This window comes from Myotis yumanensis, unplaced genomic scaffold (assembly GCF_028538775.1).
Source record: "Myotis yumanensis isolate MYYU_CA2020_CCGP unplaced genomic scaffold, mMyoYum1.0.hap1 SCAF_14, whole genome shotgun sequence".
In the NCBI taxonomy this organism is placed as follows: Eukaryota; Metazoa; Chordata; class Mammalia; order Chiroptera; family Vespertilionidae; genus Myotis; species Myotis yumanensis.
Window position 1 is genome coordinate 33,125,829 of NW_027223765.1, and position 20,502 is coordinate 33,146,330.

At 37.7% G+C, this 20,502-nt stretch overlaps 1 protein-coding gene across 8 annotated transcripts in view; it reads left to right on the forward strand.

Annotated features, from left to right (window-relative positions):
* NR2C2 (nuclear receptor subfamily 2 group C member 2) overlaps positions 1-20,502 on the forward strand; it is an 83,119-nt gene that overhangs the window by 8,253 nt on the left and 54,364 nt on the right. For 5 of the 8 annotated variants that reach the window (XR_011473700.1, XM_070433559.1, XM_070433558.1 and 2 more), the window contains exon 2: positions 6,849-6,932. The exons of 2 other annotated variants lie outside the window; for them this stretch is intronic. Coding sequence is in view for 5 of the 6 variants with exons in the window: in XM_070433559.1 (XP_070289660.1) it covers positions 6,873-6,932 (60 nt within the window). In the remaining variant the exon portion in view is untranslated. Of the gene's footprint in view, positions 1-3,256; positions 3,280-6,848; positions 6,933-20,502 lie in introns of those variants that run through there. One more of the 8 variants, XM_070433560.1, reaches the window with a different exon arrangement.

Genomic DNA, 20,502 nt, shown 5'->3' on the forward strand with positions numbered 1-20,502 from the left:
ATCTGAACTTGACCTTAGAGGCATCCCCATGAGTCTTTCTTTTGATGAACATTTTATTATATTAAATCTGCCACTTGATTTCCATATCCTGGTTTCAAGTCTTGATCTATGATTTCAAATCTTTAGCTATGTGTTTCTCTCTTTTTTAAAATCCTCTTTCAGGCTATCTAGATTCTTCAGTTTTTATTTTCCCATGAGTATGAATAAAAAGACTTTGGCCGAAACCGGTTTGGCTCAGTGGATAGAGCATCGGCCTGCAGACTGAAGGGTCCCGGGTTCGATTCTGGTCAAGGGCGTGTTCCTGGGTTGCGGGCACATCCCCAGCGGGAGATGTGCAGGAGGCAGCTGATCGATGTTTCTCTCTCATCGATGTTTCTGGCTCTCTATCTCTCTCCCTTCCTCTCTGTAAAAAATCAATAAAATATATTTTAAAAAAAAAAAGACTCTGACAGCCCAACTGGTGTTGCTCAGTGGTTGAGCGTTGACCTATGAACCAGGAGGTCACAGTTCGATTCCCGGTCAGGGCACATGCCCGGGTTGTGGGCTCAATCCCCACTGGGGCATGCAGGAGGCAGCCAATCAATGATTCTCTCTCCTCATTGATGTTTCTCTCTCTCTCTTCCTCTCCCTTCCTCTCTGAAATCAATAAAAAGAAGAAAAGACTCTTGACAGTCACAGCATAACAAAACTTACACTGAATATCTTGGACCTATCAAGAAGTTCTATTACCCATATAGTATTTTGAAAATAGCTATTGGGTATTGGTTTATTTTTAAATATTTGTGAGATTTATCTTAATTTAGTCCTTTCATTTTGCCCAGTTAATACAATTTAACAATGAATTACAAATGCTATGTGAGCATATGATGCATGTAAATATAGTTAATTTCATGTGGATCTTATGTCAAAATGAGAGACCTATTTCTAAGTGTAATACACATTTTATAAATTTGAGTTATTGCTTTCAAATTTCTTTGAGAAAGTAAAAGTGGCACCATCTCCTTGTACCAATAGTAGCTTCCATGTATTGTATGTCTGTTATGTGCCTGGCACTGAGTTAGGCTCTTACATACATATTTAAGATCTAATCTTCACAATAACCTCATGTGGTTTAGTATCAGAAAGATCAACTTAGTGCCAAAGCCTTACAACCCAGTATATTTGTTTAGATGAGAAACTATCAAGACAGTAGATATTTTTGAATGTTATATAATTATGGGCCATGCAATACATAAATATGGATAATGTGAATCAGTTGATTGTGAAGGGAAAGGAAGACTCACCCATTCCTATCAATAAAGACAGAGTTTCCTTGTCCCAGGGCTTGTTTATTGTTATTTGAGACCCTGGCTCCTAAGCCTGCCCCTGTGGAGAACATAGCTGAGCTGTCCTGGTGACTTACTGGGTATTTAGGTGTTCACAATCAGAGCCCAGCTTTCACTGCAGTGGGGTTTGTAGCTCTGCTTCACAAAGGAAACCTTGGTTGCAAAGTTTGGTCAGCTGTACACTTTTTGTGAGCCTAGAAGAGCTTATTCAAAGTCACCATAGTTTTCTCTACTTCTTTGATCTCATTGTAGTTGAAAGAATATGTTATAAAACCTACGCTTGCATAAAGACAAGCAATAATAGTTTTACTTCCATCATCCTATGGTCTGTATTATAGTTTTTATGTACTGTGCCCTGTTGTCATACATGTGCAATACAGGAAAAACTCACATTCAAATTAAGTTTAAGACTGTGCCTTCATACTTCATAGTCTTTGTTGCCACCACTTTCTAACTGGCCCTCCATTTGTAGTCTCTCCTTTTTTATCATCACATTGTTGCCTAAAGGAATTTTTTAAGATCCAGATGTGATTACTTCATTTTTCTGCCAAACCTCTGATAGTTCTCTGTTATCTATTGTATCAGCCTCTCTCCTCCCCTGACCTCTCCAATAATCCCGCACCAGATTTCCTACTGTTCCTCAAATATGTCGTTCTCTTTCATACCTACCAGTTTGTATGAGCTGTCATCTCTGCTTAGAACTCTCCCCATTCTCCTCTTTGCTTATTGAATTTCTACTCTTCAAGACCCAGCTTCTCTCCTATAAAACTACCACAAGCAGAGCGAGATGCTTCTTCCTTTGGATATTCATTGTAGCATTTAACACTGCATAGCTTTTATTGGTTTCCTTCTAAAATTCTTCAAGGACAAAGACTTTCTCCTCCTTTTATTATTGTCATTGTTAATTCTCAGCAGTCAGTTCATTTACTATTTCACAGCAGTTGCTTAAAAAGGATTGGTAGTTGTTCAACTTGATTAGCTTAAAATTACCGTTGAAAAATATTCTGTAGCAGTTTCTTTTTTTACTTAAGCTATTTGGTCTTTTCCAGGAACATTATTTGTGTGTGGGAGCAATTTTCAAGGGTTAGGGAGCCGAATAGGTCAAGGACCAACCTTTGAAGACCTCAAGTTTCCGTACCAAGAAAAATAATGTTTTGTTCACAGTGCTTATAAGTACAGTTCCTGGTGTATAGTAATCATTCAGGAAATGTCAGTTACTCTCAGTATTACCATGCTTAGCTCCACCAGCCAAGAAGGTTGTTTTTAAATGTTTTTTTTTTTTCTAGTTTGTAGTATCAAAACAGTAGGTTGTTCTTTTTTTTTTCAGACTTCAAATGCAAAATTATATTGTGCTAGTGACTGGTTTTTCAAACTACATGTGGGCACAATACACTGTTCCCTGGAGCTTCCCGTTTTAGGGAGATGCCCCCTAATTGACAACCATTGTCAAAGTGCTCTACCTTTCCTTCCTACTGTGTGGTCTTTCTGTCTTAGGATTACCTATTTCTGTAGTAGCAGTAAGAGAAGCTCTCAGGTGAGAATCTTACCCTCTGGCATTATCTTTTTTTTTTTTTTAACCTATGCACTTGAGTTAAATATTTTCCCTGATGTCTCTCATTGTGATATCCTGAAAGAAGGCCCTCTTTCTTATTTATATATGAGAATAAAATATGGTTTGTGACTTAGCATATTTTCAAAAATGATGAAATGGAAAATATTTTTTGAAATTACCCTCTCACCTGCTTTCACTGGATTTAAATCTTCATTGAAAGCACTTATTTTTCATAATTTCTCTTTCAATACCTCTTTCAATGTTATTCTCACTCTTTGTCTTTGCTTATTTTTCCAGAAGGTGCACATTCCTCCTTGTTCATTTTTAAGCAGTTCCAAAACTGCTGTTGATGATGCCTGAAGCTGCTTTGGAGGCAGAAAACCAAGAGTGAGATCAAGAATTGTAAGAATTTAAGTTATAAAGAAAGGTTGCTGCTCCGGGTCATGAGTGTTTGAGATAGTCTAGGAAGTTGGTTATGGGCAAGAGAGCAAAATGGGGTGGGGGGATGCACTTGCCCTAACAGAGCAAGGTTTATTATAAAGCTGCAGTAATAAGATAATGGTAGTGGCATGGAGAAAGATAAGTAGAACAGTAGTGGAATAGAATAGGGAACCTAGAATTACATCCACACATATAGCCTGAGATATGGTAGGCAAAAAGGATAGGTTGTTTAGAAATGGTCCTGGAAAATTGATTATCCATACAAGGGGGAAAAAATGGATTCTTCTCATCAAACTCAAAAATCAATTTGCAGATGGATTGAGGACTTAAATGTGAGGGACAAAACTCTTTAACATTTATAATACATAACATTATACTTTTTAAAAAATCCTCACCCAAGGATATGTTTTTATTGATTTTAGAGAGAGAGGAAGGGGAAAGGGGGGGAGGGAGGGAGAGAGAGAGAGAGAGAGAGAAAGAGAGAAATGTCTATCGGGTGCCTTCCACATGTGCCCCAACCAGGGGCTGAACCTGCAACCTAGGTATGTGCCCTGACTGGGGATTGAATCCACGACCCCTCGGTGCATGGGATGATGCTCTAACTCTGGTTCTCAACCTTCCTAATGCCACGACCCTTTAATACAGTTCCTCATGTTGTGGTGACCCCCAACCATAAAATTATTTTCGTTGCTACTTCATAACTGTAATTTTGCTACTGTTATGAATCGTAATGTAAATATCTGATATGCAGATGGTCTTAGGCGACCCCTGTGAAAGGGTCATTCGACCCCCAAAGGGGTCATGACCCACAGGTTGAGAACCGCTGCAACTGCTCGAGCCACACCGGCCAGGGCATAACATTATACTTTTGACCTTCAGGTAGGATAGGATTTTTATAAATAAAACATAAAAGTACAAATTATAAAAGAAAATATTGACAAATTCAGCCTTATTAAATTTAAGAACTGCTATTCATCAAAAGACACCATAAAGTAAGTAGATGTGCTACATAGCAGAAGATATTTATAATTTATGTAATCAATAAAGAATTAATATTTAACTTTTCTAAACTAAACATGTTAATTACTACATCTTCCTTTGTGACCTAACATCTAGAATCACTGGCCGTTAGCAGTATCTTGGAGCCCCCAAGTCCTATGTGAGGTTGATTGGCCTGTAAATTTAGTGTTCAAGTGAGTCATTACAGACAATTTTCTGAGTTACTAAGTCATCTTTATCAGGCCGTCAGTCATCTATTAAATCCACTTCAACTCAAAACTTGAAGGATTAAGCTACCTCTTTTAGGGAAACCCAATAGATATGTCTTTCTAGTACTCTTATTTCTATAGTAAATAATAATATTCCCAATTGATATTTCTGATATTCAAATTCATAAATTTCTTGCATCAAACAGCTGTTAATAACAGCAACAGAAATGCCTGTAACACCTAAAAGTGGTAAAATTAATAGTTGCAGCTGCATGTTTAGATTTTATTTCTTATATAATACCTATTGGCTATCTTTATCCACTTTATTCCTTAGAGAGTTCTTTTGAGAGCTCTGTTTTTATAGAAAAAGAAGAAACTCTAGACTTTTCACATGCAATAATTGTGTTTTTAACAACAGTCAAGTTGTTAAGAAACTTTTCTGATACATGTGAAATGATGTTTTTTTCTCTATTTCTTTTAGTTGGAACTAAACTATAACTAGGGGAAAAGATCAGAGTGTTTCTCTATGATTTTTCTTCTAGAAACAATGAAAAGTAAACAAAAGTTAAAAGTCTTAACTACTTATTAAAAAGAATAAATAACCAGAAACACTACCTCTGTAATTTCAGATCATGTACTGTTATGTGAAGATGAATTACTGACACTGGTGACCTGGTATCCTTGTGGCAGTTGGTGCAGTACCTGCTCTTACAGGATGTTGTCTCCTTGAAGGCAGGGGCCAATTATTTTATATTTATCAATCACAGTTTCATGCACCTATCTCTCTCATTGCCATGTTGGCAATAAAGTAATATGAAGGGGAATTATGATCATAGAAGGAACTACCTAATAGTGGATAGAATGATATAGGAAGTCATCAGAGAGTGGAAAGGCTTGATAGAGATCAGTGCTTATAAGTACTACTTAGACGCCCAGTGTGCAGGATTCATGCACTGGTGGGGGGCATGGCCTGTGGGGATCGGTCAGCTGGGCAGCTGTGGACCCACCCTCTGAGTGGCTGCTCCCACTGTGGGAGTGCCGCTCACCCCGGTTAGCTGAGTGGCGCTCCCACTGTGGGAGCGCACTGACCACCTGCATTGAGCGTCTGCTCCCTGGTGGTTCCGCCATTTGGTCACTGGGCTTTTATTATATAGGATAATATTTTAGGTAAGAACTACAGGAAAGTGTTTATAAAATTACATTGTGAAGTAGTCTAATTTGTGATTGAGGAAGGGCCAAACAAATGAAATGTGTATGCATTTGTGTATATTATACATTCAGTAGTATCATATAGTTTTTATATGTAAATGCTGGAAATAAATACCAGAGCTTTGTTCTCTTGTTAATCATGGGACCTGTGCAGTCAATAATGAAGTCTTTCTGATTTGTCCAGGAATTAGATATAAAGTGGAATTTCTTTATCCTGAATTCTTTGTGGTAGAGTATTCTAATGGCATGGGTTTAAGAACTATTCATGGTAGCTATGTTTTATGACCTGAAGAGACCAGGAGGTCTGTTACATCAAAAATGCTAGTACTCAAATGATCCTGGCCCAGGAGACTAGCACAATTTTTGGTCTTTAGATGATCTTCCTCAATTTTTACAAATGATCACACTGTTGTTGTTATTCTATTAATAGGAAGCTGAATTGTCTTGTTTTTCTAATTTAATGAAGACTTAAAATATAAATGATAAATGTATGGGTACCATGTTCTTAGCCCACTTTAGTAATGCAGTCTACTTACTTTTTTCTTTGTTAATGATAGTATTTGCCTTTTCACTTAAGAGTGAAGTGTGTTAGCACCTGGGTAGGGTTCTCACACTGCCAATAGTAACAAGTATAGTTGATGATAGCAATCTACTGATCTGTATTCAAAGTTGACCACGCCTTTCTCAGATAGCCACTTTCTTATTCAGCATAATGTTGCAGGGAGCTAAATAAAAAGGTATGATTCCCACCTCCCTGAGAGGTGAACCAAGCTGTTACAACCCAAGAGACCTGATAATTAAAGTTCCAAATCCATCTTTGTCTATATTTACCAAGGGAAGTCTTGTTTCCAAATTGAAAGTACAGCTTTAACTCCAAGGTTCTGTCTTAGTTCATTCCACATTTGACACTTTGATAATATTGTTTATGCTAATTAAATTTGGTACCTGTCATTGAAGAATTTGGTGCAGCATATCCAGATATGCTTAGCCTTGTTTTCTATAGAGGGGAAAATCTGTACAAAACATTACCAAAGATGAATTTTGATTGCTGATATTTTTCAAGTAGCCTGGTTTCTCCCCACCTGATAGAAGTTGCTGCATCTTTCCAAACAGGTTCTCTAATGATCTTGCTTCACCATGGCTACAAATATGGAGGGGCTGGTTCAGCACAGAGTGGGGACCCAGCAGGTGGCTGAGGTGAGTGACAGGGGCTAGCACAATAGCTGGCACCCTTGCTTTTGATAGGAAAGTACATCAGTGTGCTCTGTTGTTTGAAAACAGTCCCAATGAAGTCAGGATGTAATCTAAATCCAAAGCAGGATGATGCTGCCATGGAAGAAAAAATGAAAATGACAAGAACATTTACTCCTACTATTCTTTTGCATGAATAGGGTGGCCTAGCTGCATACAGTAGGTGACTTTAAAAAATTTCACCTTGAAAACTAAAAGAATCTGATGCTTATCAAACATGTGGGTACAGCTTTAACTCCAAGGTTCTGTCTTAGTTCATTTCACATTTGGCACTTTGCTAATATCATAGTATGGTGGAAAACCCAATTATGTGCATTCTGCAGTCATTATTGACCATCTACCATGTACTGGAGATTTTGCTTAGTGCTGAGAAATATGGAGATGACTGAGCCATTGGTCCTTCCTTTAGCATTCTCAGGAATGGGTTAAAAAGTAATTATAAAGCAGGGTGAGAAGTACAGTTCCATGGGAGGAAGGTGATCCTGGAAGTGGGTCTTCTTGACTGACAAGTAAACATTTGTCAGACGGACCCAAGGAAGTGGGGTGGTAGAAGTCAGAAACCTATAAAAAGTCATGAAATAGCTAGGTATGTTCAGGCAACTTGAGGTGTAAAAAAGGGAAATAGGGCCAGATCTTTTCACTTGGTACCAGGTCCTATGAATAGTCTTCAATCATCACAACCATATGAGTTTAGGACAATCATTATTCCCATTTCATAAGTGAGGAAAGCAAGGCTCAAAGGCAAGTAATTGGCTAAGGGCACACTGATTCAGTTCTGTTTCACTTCTTCCAATAAACCATGCATCATATTACAACTAGGAGCCATTAGAAGGATTCAGATTTATATTTTTGAATGAGTACTCATATTTCTAGGGTAAAAATGCAAATTTTTCAAAAGTGCATTTAAAGAAAGGATTTTTAAAAATAAAAACTAAGTGCACACATACCTGTTTAAACCAATAAAAGTAGTGAGCAGATTTTTCAGATTTTAGATCAACCATGAACTTTAAGGCAACAGTGTAACTAATCATTCCCTTCCTCCAACAAATAATGATTAATATTAACTAACTATGATAATAGATGGATTTCACACATTTTTTAGTATTATATTTTTGAAAGGCCTATCAACTATCAAAATGCTTGTGGTTATTTGTTGCTTTATTTTCTGATAGGAATAATTTTCTTGAAAACCATTGTGTGTTTTTTCAAATATTTAGGGTTATTTTGCATTTAATACAGTTTCCAATTTAGGCTGATTTGGAGATTAGTTGTGGATCACTGCTGTAAAAAGGTCATCATTAATTCTTTAGGGGAAAAGTTTAGTAACCTGTAGTAACTTATACATTAATATATTTTGTGTATGTATTCAGAAAGTTTGCTACCTAAAATTTTTGGTCAGGTACCTTATTTCCTTCAGGAAATGGAGTTTTATATAGTATTAACTTAGTGCAACTATTGTTACCCATGGCAATTTTAGGTTGTTAATGTTACCCAGTGCAGTTTTAGGAGATTTCCAAAATAAGAGAAGGCATTCTTAATAGGAGTGCAAAAGCAATCTTCCTACTTAAAATATTCCTTAAATTTCCTTGCTATTATTTTGAGGGATAAGTATATGTGTGTGTTCTTTGAAATTTTGAGCTTAATAACTTTGAAGCTACAATCACGTGCCACTTAACAATGGGGATATGTTCTAAGAAATTCATTGTTAAGCAATTTTGTTGTACAAAGATTATAGAATGTACCTATATAAACCTAGGTGGTATAGCCAACTTACTATGTGGTGTAGGTCAGCATTTTTCAACCTTTTTCATCTCATGGCACATAAACTAATTACTAATTACTAAAATTCTGTGGCACACCAAAAAATATATATTTTGCTGATCTGGCAAAAAAAACACAAACAGATATAATTTTGATTCATTCACACCCGATGGCTATTGCGTTGGCTGTTGTCATTTTTTTATTTGACAATCTAAAGGAAAAGAAGTTAGTGCCCTTGACTAAATAGTCAGTTATTGCATGTTTAAAACTTCTCATGGCACACAGGCTGAAAATTGCTGGTATAGCCTATTGCTCCTAGACCACAAGTCTATACATCATGTTACTGTACAAAACAACATAAAATTGAATCAAACAAAAGAAAATGATGCAATCAAGAGATACGGTAAACATGAGGTGTATGAGGCTGAAGTAAAGAGTACAGTCTAGCCCTGGCCAGGTGCTAAGTGGTAAGAACACTGGCCTGCGCACTGAAGGGTCTCTTGTTCAATTCCCGGTCAAGGGCATGTGCCTGGGTTGCAAGTTCGCTCTTGCCCTTTGGCGCATACTGGAGGCAGCTGGTAGATATGTCTCTCTCACATCAACGTTTCTCTTTTTCTCTCTCTCCCCTCCCTTCATCCCTTTCACTCTCTCTGAAAAGCAATGGAAAAAATATCAAATGAGGATTAACAACAACCAAAAACACAGTATACTCTAAAATAATGATAAAAAGTATAGTATAAAAAAAGTATAGTATAGCCCTAGCTGGTTTGGCTCAGTGGGTAGAGCGTCTGCCTGCAAACTGAAAGGTCCCAGGTTCGATTCTGGTCAAGGGCCCGGGTTGCAGGCTTGATCCCCAGTAGAGGGCATGTAGGAGGCAGCCGATCAATGATTCTCTCTCATCATTGATATTTCTATCTCTCTTCCTTCCTCCCGGAAATCAATAAATATATATATGTATATATGTAAATTAAGTATAGTATAGTATAGTAAATATATAAACCATTAACAGTTGCTTATTATCATTATCAGGTATTATCTATATATATAAAAGGCTAATATGCTAAGTGTTCATCCAACCAGTCGCTATGACGCACACTGACCACCAGGGGGCAGACATTCAACCCAGGAGCTGCTGTGACATGCACTGGCCATTTACAGAGAAACGTCACCGTGGACCTGGCACCCATAAAGCAACACTTGGCTTCCCCCAAGTGGGACACAGGCCCTGCCACCACCCCGGAGCGACACCCCACCAAATCGCAGCCAAAGCTGCCAAGACCCCATGGTGCAAAATGTGGCCCACAGCCAAGCGCAGCCCAGAAACGTGGCTGTGGGTGCCGGGTAATGATGTTATGTAGCAACACCTGGCTTCCTCTCCCTCGCGACTAGCCTCCTTGGAGCTTCTTCAGCCCAGGAACACGACTTGCTTTATAGCCAGGTGCAAACATTTTACAATTCAACCAAATATTTGTGAAACATTTTCCCGTGCCTCATCTCATTTGATCCTCACAGAAGTCCTGGAGTAGGTAGATAGGAGACTCGGTAGAATTCTATTTTCTTTTCATTAGCCAGAAAATGGAGATTTAGAAAGTTTAGAAACTTGACCCCACTGAAAAGAAGAAATGGTGGACCTTGAAAATGACTTCAAGTTTTCTCACTGCGCAGAATATAGTCTAACACTGCTGCAGTTAAATATTTTACCCTTTGTTCTCCCTTCATGATCTACAATAATAATCTGCTTCGTATTGATATTTACTGCTATGTTGCTCAGTTACCTGAAAGAGAAGTTGTGGTGCTTCACTGGGCTGGAAAAAGTTTAGCTAAATCAGAAAGCAGGTCTAATTAAGCAAGTTTATATCCTATATAATAAAAAGCTAATATGCAAATTGACTGAAAGGCAGAACAACCAGTCACTATGAAGCTCACTGACCACCAGGGGGCAGACGCTCAATGCAGGAGCTGCCCCCTGGTGGTCAGTGCGCTCCCACAGGAGTGCTGTTCAGCCAGAAGCCCTGAGCTGGGCTCATGGCTGGTGAGCACAGCGGTGGTGGTGGGAGCCTCTCCTATCTCCGCAGTAGCGCTAAGGATGTCCGACTGCCTTAGCCCCACTCAGATATCCCCCGAGGGCTCCTGGACTGCAAGAATGTGCAGGCCGGGCTGAGGGAGAGGGACCCCCCCCACCCCCACAAGTGCATGAATTTCTTGCACTGGGCCTCTAGTGTATATATAAAAGGCTAAGTTGATTCGGGCAGCTCTCACTGGTGCCAGTCATACATGTGTGTTTCAATCTGTCATTGTTGATCATGAATTTGGTTGACACTTCTATTATAAAGGATGAATAGTGATATTAAAATATTTCTTCTAATTAATTTCCTTTCAATGTGCACAAATTTGTGCACTGGGCCACTAGTATACTGTATAAATTGTGTGTGCTAAATTTTTATTCAACTGGCAGCACAGTAGCTTTGTTTTCACCAGTATCCCCACAAACGTGAATAATACAGTCACTAAGCAATAGGAATTTTTCAGCTCCACTATAATTATATTGGACCACCATTGTATATATGGCCCATTGTTGACTTAAATGTTGTTGTGCAGTATGTGGCTGTACATAAGGGGTGAGCAAAAGCAGATTTACAGTCATATGGAAATAATACAAATAAATAAAATTATAATGAATAATACATTTCACATACAACTCTACTTTTTCCCACCCCTGTTCAGTCTGATTTCAACTTTGTAAATATATCTATTGTTTAACTATAGTTATATGCCATGTGCTATATGATACAGTATGCCAGGTATTGTGCTAAGCTCATTTTCTCATTTAATACTTCCACTAACACTATAAGGAAAGTATTATTATTTTCCCCACTTTAAATAAGAAGAAACTGAGAGATTTATTTTGCCAGGTTTCAAACACTTATCTGAGTGACTTCAGAGCCCAGCTTTTAACCAATATACAATAAGTCAATTTTTTAAAATATCCTTAATGCTAATAGTATAATTAGTTTTCTGGATTTTCACAATTGTCTTTATACCTTCATTTTCCAGATTTTTATTGTAACACTTTGTAAGAGTCAATAGCACTCTTATTTTTAAAAAAATTAATTGATTCTTTCCATGATCACGGAGTACCAGAAGTATCGAATTCGGGGTTCTGCTAAATCTATGCACTGTGGAATTGACTATAGATAAAGAACAATATGGTTAGTTTTTTTTTTAAAGGATAGTTGACAGATGAGAATTTGTAATTAAAGCAGTGGGAGATTGATCATATCTAACAGTAGAATTTTGCTTTACATAAATGAAATAAATTTTGTAAAGGGCTTCAGTATTCTTTAAACATTTAAGATTTCCCTCTCTCACTGGAAATTTAAAACAGACACACACAGACAAGTACATATAAACTGTATTTCTTTGTCATTGCCTAAATGAAGTAAAGATACTATTCAACTCTATAAAATGTTTTGAGTCAGGAGAAATTTAGGATTAAGAGTTGGAGCACTTTGAGTCACTTACAGATTGGCAGAAAGAGACCACTCATAGACCCAAAGTATAAGTTGCCTTTTATTTTTCCACAATGGAAGTGAGATGGCTTTACATATCTTGGCAAGATTAGTCCCTGGTCCCTGGGCTGTCTAAGGGGCTCAAAGCCATCAGATGTTCTTTGAACAGGAAGGTTCTGTCATCACTGAGAAAATAGCCAAATTCTTACAACCCCATTACTCTTTTTATCATCAGGGCTTGCATCACCATTGCATAAAACTTAATGTTCCATATAAGGGAATATTTAAAAACATAGGGCTTTTTCAGTTCCTGAACAAAACTCAGTATTGGCAAGGCTACATCCTTAAGCGAGAGAAACCAAAGTCGTCGCTCAGGTTTCAAGTTTCCAGTATTCTGGAAAGATGTAACTCATTGCGTTAAATTTTATTATTCTGCCCTCTTACAAACTGGACATTCAGATTTTCATTTTCTTGTCAAAGTATACATAGATTTAAAAGTTGGCCAATACTATGTTTGGCTTGAATTAGAGAAACAAGCTCCTGAACCACCCCACCCTCTTTTTATCCCCAAGTCTCCCACTCTAAATTGATCTCTTCTGGTATTTAACTTTTTATTTATAAAAATATTCTTACTCTGTTTTGTTTTTTAAATCAGTGTAAGACATTGTCTTTTTTTGGGAGAGAGTTTTTTGTTTGTTCTTTTAGTTGATTTTAGAAAGAGAGGAAGGGGAAGAGAGAAAGAAACATCAATTTGTTCCACTTATTTATGCCTTCATTGGTTGACTTTTGTATATGCCCTTGACCGAGGGTTGAATCCGCAACCTTGACGTATTGGGACAATGCTCTAACCAACTGAGCTACCTGGCCAGGTGGGAGTTGTTGTTTTTTATTGTATAAACTGTAATTTTATCATTATAACCATTTTTAAATGTGCAGTTCACATATGGCATTAGTTACACTCACATTATTTTGCAATCACCACCATCCATCTTCAGAACTTTTTCATCTTCCCAAACTGAAACTCTGTATCCTTTAAACACTAACTCTCATTTCCTCTCCCTCCAGCCATTGGCAACCACTATTTTTACTTCCTTAATTTGACTACTCTAGGTACCTCATATAAATGGAATTATAGAATATTTGTCATTTTGTGACAGACTTAGCATAATGTTCTCAAGGTTGACCCACATTGTAATGTATATCAGAATTTTCTTACCTTTTAAGACTGAAAAATATTCCATTGTATCTGTATACCACATTTTGTTTATCAGTTTATCCATCCATGGACACCTGGGTTGCGTTAACCTCTTGATTCTTTTGCAAAAAATGCTGTGACAGCCCTGGCCAGTGTGGCTCAGTTGGTTGAGCATTGTCCCATGCACGGAAAGGTCATTGGTTCAATTCCTGGTCAGGGCACATGCCCAGGTCGGGAGCGCCATCCTGGATCAGGGAGCATGCAGGAGGCACCCCACTGATGTTTCTCTCTCTCTCCCCCCATTCCTCTTTTTTCTCTTAAAAAAAAAAGGAAAAATGCTGTTATGTATATGGGTGTACAAATACCTTTTTTTTTTTTTTAAATATATTTTATTGATTTTCCACAGAGAGGAAGGGAGAGAGATAGAGAGTCAGAAACATCGATGAGAGAGAAACATCGATCAGCTGCCTCCTGCACATCCCCCACTGGGGATGTGCCCGCAACCCAGGTACATGCCCTTGACCGGAATCGAACCCGGGACCTTTCAGTCCGCAGGCCGACGCTCTATTCACTGAGCCAAACCGGTTTCGGCCTTTTATTTTTTTTTAAATATATTTTGTTGACCTTTTACAGAGAGGAAGGGAGAGGGATAGAGAGTCAGATACATCAATCAGCTGCCTCCTGCACACTCCCCACTAGGCACGTGCCCACAACCAAGGCACATGCCCTTGACCGGAATCGAACCTGGGACCCTTCAGTCCGCAGGCCGACGCTCCATCCACTGAGCCAAACCAGTCAGGGCACAAATACCTTTTAAATTTCATTCTTTCCATTCTTTTGGGTATACACCCAGAAGTGGAATTGCTGGATCATATGGTAATTTTATGTTAAATTTTTTTAGGAACTGCCATACTATTTTCCATACCAACACTTACTATTTCCTGGTTCTTGGTGTGTGTGTGTGTGTGTGTGTGTGTGTTTTTATTGTTGCTAATCCTCACCCGAGGATATGTTTTCCATTGATTTATAGACAGAGTGGAAGGGAAGGAGGGAGAAATATCGATGTGAGAGAGACATACTGATTAGTTGCCTCCTGCATGCACCCCACCAGGACTGGGATTGAACCTGCAACCCAAGTACCTGCCCTTGACTGGGAATTGAACCCAAGACCCTTCAGTGAGCAGTCCAATGCTCTAACCATTGAATCACACCGGCCAGGGCGTAATCATTTTTTAAAAATATATTTTATTGATTTTTTACAGAGAGGAAGGGAGAGAGAGTCAGAAATAACAATCAGCTGCCTCCCGCACACCCCGCACTGGGGATGCGCCTGCAACCAAGGTACATGCCCTTGACCAGAATCGAACCCGGGACCCTTCAGTCCGTAGGCCGACGCTCTATCCATTGAGCCAAACCAGTCAGGGCTAGGGCTTAATCATTTTTAAATATGCAGTTCAATAGTGTTAATTATACTCATATTGTTGTGCAATGGATCTCCATAACCTTTTTATTTTGTAAAACTGAAACTATATTTATTAAACAACAATTCTCCATTTCCCGGTCCCTAGCCCTTGACAACCACCATTCTACTTTCTATGACTTTGACTACTTTTATACCTCATATAAATGGAATCATATAGAACTTGTGTTTTTTTTCCAACTAGCTTATTTTACTTGCATAATATCCTTAAGGTTCTGAGCTTTCTATTCTATTACATTGGTCTATATTTCTGCCTTTATCTCTCTACCACAGTGATTTGATTGCTGTAGCTTTGGAGCAAGTTTTAGCAGTTTGGGTCCCTTGAGATTCCATATAAAGGTTAGGATGGATTTTTCTATTTTATAAAACAACATTGTTGGCATTTTAATACAGATTACATTGAATCTGTACATAGCTTTATGCGATGTTGACATCTTTAAAATATTAAATCTTCCAATCCATGAACACAGGATGTTTTTCCATTTATTTATGTCTTTAATTTTTTTCAGCAGTGTTTTGTAGTTTTCAGTGTACAGCTCTTTTACTTCCTTGGTTATGTTTTACAGATGTTCCCCTTTCCCCCCCCTTGTCCCCTGTCACCTGGCTCCCACTTCACCCCAGGCCTTCACCACCCTATTGTTTGTGTCATAGGTAATGCATATAAATTCTTTGGTTAATCTCTTCCAGCTCCCTTCCCCTGCCCCCGCCCCTTCCCTCTGAGATTCATCAGTCTATTCCATATTTCCATGCCTCTGGTTCTATTTTAGTCATCAATTTATTTTGTTCATTAGATTCCTTGTTCATTTATTTTGTTTTTTAGATTCAGTTGTTGATAGATAGATATTTATTGCAATTTTAGTGTTGATATTTTTTATCCTTCCCCCTCTTCCCCCCCACCCTTCCTTCTCCTTCCCCTTCTCCTCTGTGTATCCTTCATTTCTTACTGGTCCTTTTTCATGTCTCTGATGTTCTCACTAATTTCCTTGAAATTCTCACTAAGATCCTTGAAGTTATCATTAAGATCCGTGAGCATCCTTATAATAATTATTTTGAACTCTGTATCTAGTAGTTTGCTTGCTTCCATTTCACTTAGTTCTTTTTCTGGAGATTTCTTCTGTTCTTTCATTTGTGAGGTGTTTGCTTTCTTACTGAGTTTTGAGAATTCTTTATATATTCTGGATACATGAGATATATGGTTTCCAAATGTTTTCTCCCAATCTGTGACTTATCTTTTCATTCTCTAAACAGTATTTTTGAAGAGCAGATTTTTTTCTATTTTGGTGAAGTTTACTTTATCAATTTTTTATTTTATGAATCATGCTTTTGATGTCATATTTTTACATCTTTACATAACCTAATGTCACAAAGATTTTCTCCTGGTTTTCTCTGGAAGTTTTATAACTAGATTTTATATTTATAATTTTCTTTTAATTTTTTTAACTTTAATCATAGTGTGATCAGAGAACTGGTTTGTATGGTAACAATTCTTAGAAATTTTTTTACTTTAAGTTTGATGTGTCACCTTCCTAAGTATTTATGCTCTTGTATATGTAACTATAGAAATATATAGGTTTTTAAATTTAACATAAAATTTTTAAAAATCACACTAAATATGATGGTCTAAACCAGGGGTCCTCAAACTTTTTAAGCAGGGGGGGCCAGTTCACTGTCCCTCAGACCATTGGAGGGCCGGACTATAATTTAAAAAAAAACTATGAACAAATTTCTATGCACACTGCACATATCTTATTTTAAAGTAAAAAAACAAAATGGGAACAAATACAATATTTGTATTTGCATGTGGCCTGCGGGCCATAGTTTGAGGACCCCTTGTCTAAACGTTTAAGTTTTCCAAATTTTCTTGAACATGAATTGTATATGATGCCTCCTTGGGCTTACTTGTGAGTGTATTTCTCTAGACTAAAAATAGAATTGCTGAATAGAAAGCTATCTGGGTTTAATTGTATCTTCAAAGTTTTTGCTTTTTAAAAAATTTTTATTCTTTTTTTTTTTGCTTTTGTTTTTTAAACAGATTTTTAGCAATCATATAGCCTTATATGCAAGAAGTAGCTGGGCCATTGATTAGGTCAGTAGTTTATTCAGCAAGCATTTATTGAATACACATTGTGTGACTCTTTTAGGGGTTTTTGGTTCCTTTGGAACCAGTGCCTCCTTTTTATTGCAGTATTTTTAATGACCCATTCACTATACCAAAATAATACTCATTGGGAATATAACTACTCAAACACAAATACATTTTAAAAATCAATATAGTACAATAAGTATATGCAAGAGAAGCAAACGGAAAGCAGTTTATTATAAAGTAATGTGTATCTCATGTAAATGATCAGACACAGCTATCATAGAAGATATAATGGAGAAGTCAGATGGTTGTACATACTTAAATAAGCTATGACTGTAAGAGTAGTATGAAGATGAAGTTTTTTTATAGATGAAATATGAACAGTGGAACTGGAATAAAAGTAGTGTTAGAATAAGAAAGAAATGGGATTCTTAAAAAACATTTGAGTTAAAATATATGTGAGGAAAGATGGATGGATAACTTGATAGTTACCAGGAGGGCTGCATAAATAGCTTTGTAGCTAGGAACCATACCCAGATCTTACTGAAGCACCTGTCTGATAAAGCTCTAGGTGCACACCGCACTGCTGAGGCCAGACTTGAGGCTCTTCTTACTGAACTCAAGGTGTTCCCCACTTGGGGTGCTCTATTCAAAAAAGGAGACGTGGTTGTCGCAAGGTGGTTTTATTTACTTTAGCAAGTAAAGGAAACAGTATTCATCTCCAAAACTCTGTCTTCCTGAAGAAAGGCTTAGCTATCACTTATTTACACTACTTGGTTAGTTATTTGTTGATTGACTTCTTGGCCTCATTTATCTTGTTGAGTTACTGTCAGCTCATCCTATTTACAGCTGCATCTGCAAAATACTGTGCTACATTTTACATTAGTAAGAAATAACATTTAGTAAGAATGGGGCAGACCTTAAGACCCTCCTCCTATCTTAACATTCCTGCTGCCAGTGCAAAGTCTCAGGCTCTTGCATCTGATTGACCCCCTGCCCTTCAAGAGATACCAGACCTGAAAGTATCTGGCATTTTCTGCTTCTACAATTGGAGGTAGGATCTGTCTCATATGGATTCCCTGAGAGAGGGAATTACTGTGTTCCCTAGAAAAGTAATTTAGTACTACACACTGATAGAGCCCTTTCAGTATTTATGATAGTTCGTGTAAGGTGGATTCCCAGAAGTAGAATTACCAGGTCAGAGGGCATTAACAAATTTTTATGATAAGAAGAGCAGACCTATTGACCTCAACAGTTGGACCTTGGAGCATTTTGTTTACTTGGATTAATCTTTCCTTTTATACATCATTTATTAGTTGTACTTAGTGAATAGAGTGTAATGTTTTTTAGTTCTTTAAATACTTGAAGTAGGGAGGGACTATAATCTCCCATTTTTAAAAGAGGAGAATCATTTCTTTTTTTCCCCTCTTGATTAATTTTTCCCTTTGGGTTGGGAACCTAGGTTTGTGCTAGAATTTGAAAAATGGATGACATATTCTCTTAACTTAGTTTATTTTAAGTTAGTACACATACAAACTTGTAGCAATGTGGAGAACTTAATATTTTAGTTTCCTTCCTCTCTAAACTCCCCATCCTATATAAAAGTAAATATCCATAAACTCTTCCCACCTGTCCCCAGACTTTCATTTGTTTTGTTGACTGACTAGTATTTGTTTCACGTTAGTTAAGGTGTTAAAACAGCCTAGTCTCCTTGTCAAACAGGAGGCTCCAGGTTGGCTTTAGTGGCAAGTGCTCTTGGCCTGCAGCCAAAGAATCTGGGTATTAGTTCCAGCCCCACCTCTAATTCACTGTGACTTCAGGAGCTCCCTTTCCTCTATGGCAGTGGTTCTCAACCTTCTGGCCTTTTAAATACAGTTCCTCATGTTGTGACCCAACCATAAAATTATTTTTGTTGCTACTTCATAACTGTAATGTTGCTACTGTTATGAATCGTAATGTAAATATCTGATAGGCAGGATGGTCTTAGGCGACCCCTGTGAAAGGGTTGTTCGACCGCCAAAGGGGTCGCGACCCACAGGTTGAGAACCGCTGCTCTATGGCCTTACTGGAAGGGTGAGGCTTAGACTTGAAGCCATTCCATGGCCTGTTACAGTGCTGTCTTTGTACTGCCTATGCTCATCCTCCGGTGAGAATGGGAGGCTGCAGAGGCTAGAACTCTGACCTGTATTCACATGTTGAGGTGATGTAGTCAAATGTTTATTAAAGGAGCCCAGTGCTGTTTTTCTTGTGGGTGTTTTTGTATATAATGTAGACTGTTATGTTGTTGCCTTCCCTTTGAATGAATAAGGAATTTGCAAGGACCCTGTCTAAAAATATTAGCTTAATATATTGTGAAGTTGAAAATGCTGTGTGTAGAATGTGGTATTTCTGAGTTCTCCAAATCTTCCCTCCACTCCTTAAAGTTTTAAAACTATTTTGAATTTGTTGGACTCCATGGTAACATTCTTAAGAGCTCTCAATTCAGGTGGTCTTTAAAGGAAAGAGCGGTTGGGAGCATTTAGCAAAGGTAACAATGTAGGTGAAGGGAGAACTTTGTAAAGCCAAGTACATCTTCTCTAGAAGCAAATTAATCATATTATTAGACAGACTGCTTCAGCAGCTGGTGAAACAGCAGGAACATGACAATTTTGCTTCCTTAGTTACAAGAAGTGATAGTGTTCTTGACCTTCAGCAGAGCAGGGTCATGGAAAGGGCATCTTTATACAGCCTTGTCAGATTTTAGTGAATGGAATCTGCAGTGGCAATTTGAAAGCAAATGCCTGTGAGTTCCCCAACCAACCCCTCGTCATTTGGGTTGGACGCTCTGGTCTGGAAGATTGCTGAGGAAAAATGTAAATTAAACTGCAGGGATTCTATAGCATGGTAAGTGTAAGGGTCCTGAAGAAAACAAGCCTTTTCTCCTTCTCTCTGTTACTGTAGGGAAGCCTCCTTGTAATGTAGTGTATTTCACAGGTACTTGTTTTTCGAGCAGTTGATCAAATTGCAGTGGATTTAGACACCTATTTGAAGGAATTCATTTTAGTGTCTACTGTGCTTAGCACCTAGCAGATTATTTCTTTATAGGCATATTTTTTTTGAGTGTGCTGGGTAAATTCAGGGGATCAAAAGCCATTTGCTTGTTTATTATTGTTTTCAGCAGGTTAATCTGCCTATGAACAGTTTGTGAACCATATTGCTCTTAAAAACATCATTGTTGTACATAATTGCAGGTAGTGGTTGTTGACTTTGGATCTTTGATTTTGTGCCAGTAAATTTAGGGCTGTAGTTTCATCTTTTTAAAACATATTATCACCTGGAAAATTGAAGAACTGATTAATTAATTTTGTTATGAGTGGGGCTGATTTATAATATTCTGCTTTGATTCTTTCATTGACTTTATACTAATAAAGAAGAGCTGGATTTGCCAGTCTTCAAGAAAAGTAATTCTTTATGAATGTGGCACATGGACATTATAAGGTTTTAATCCT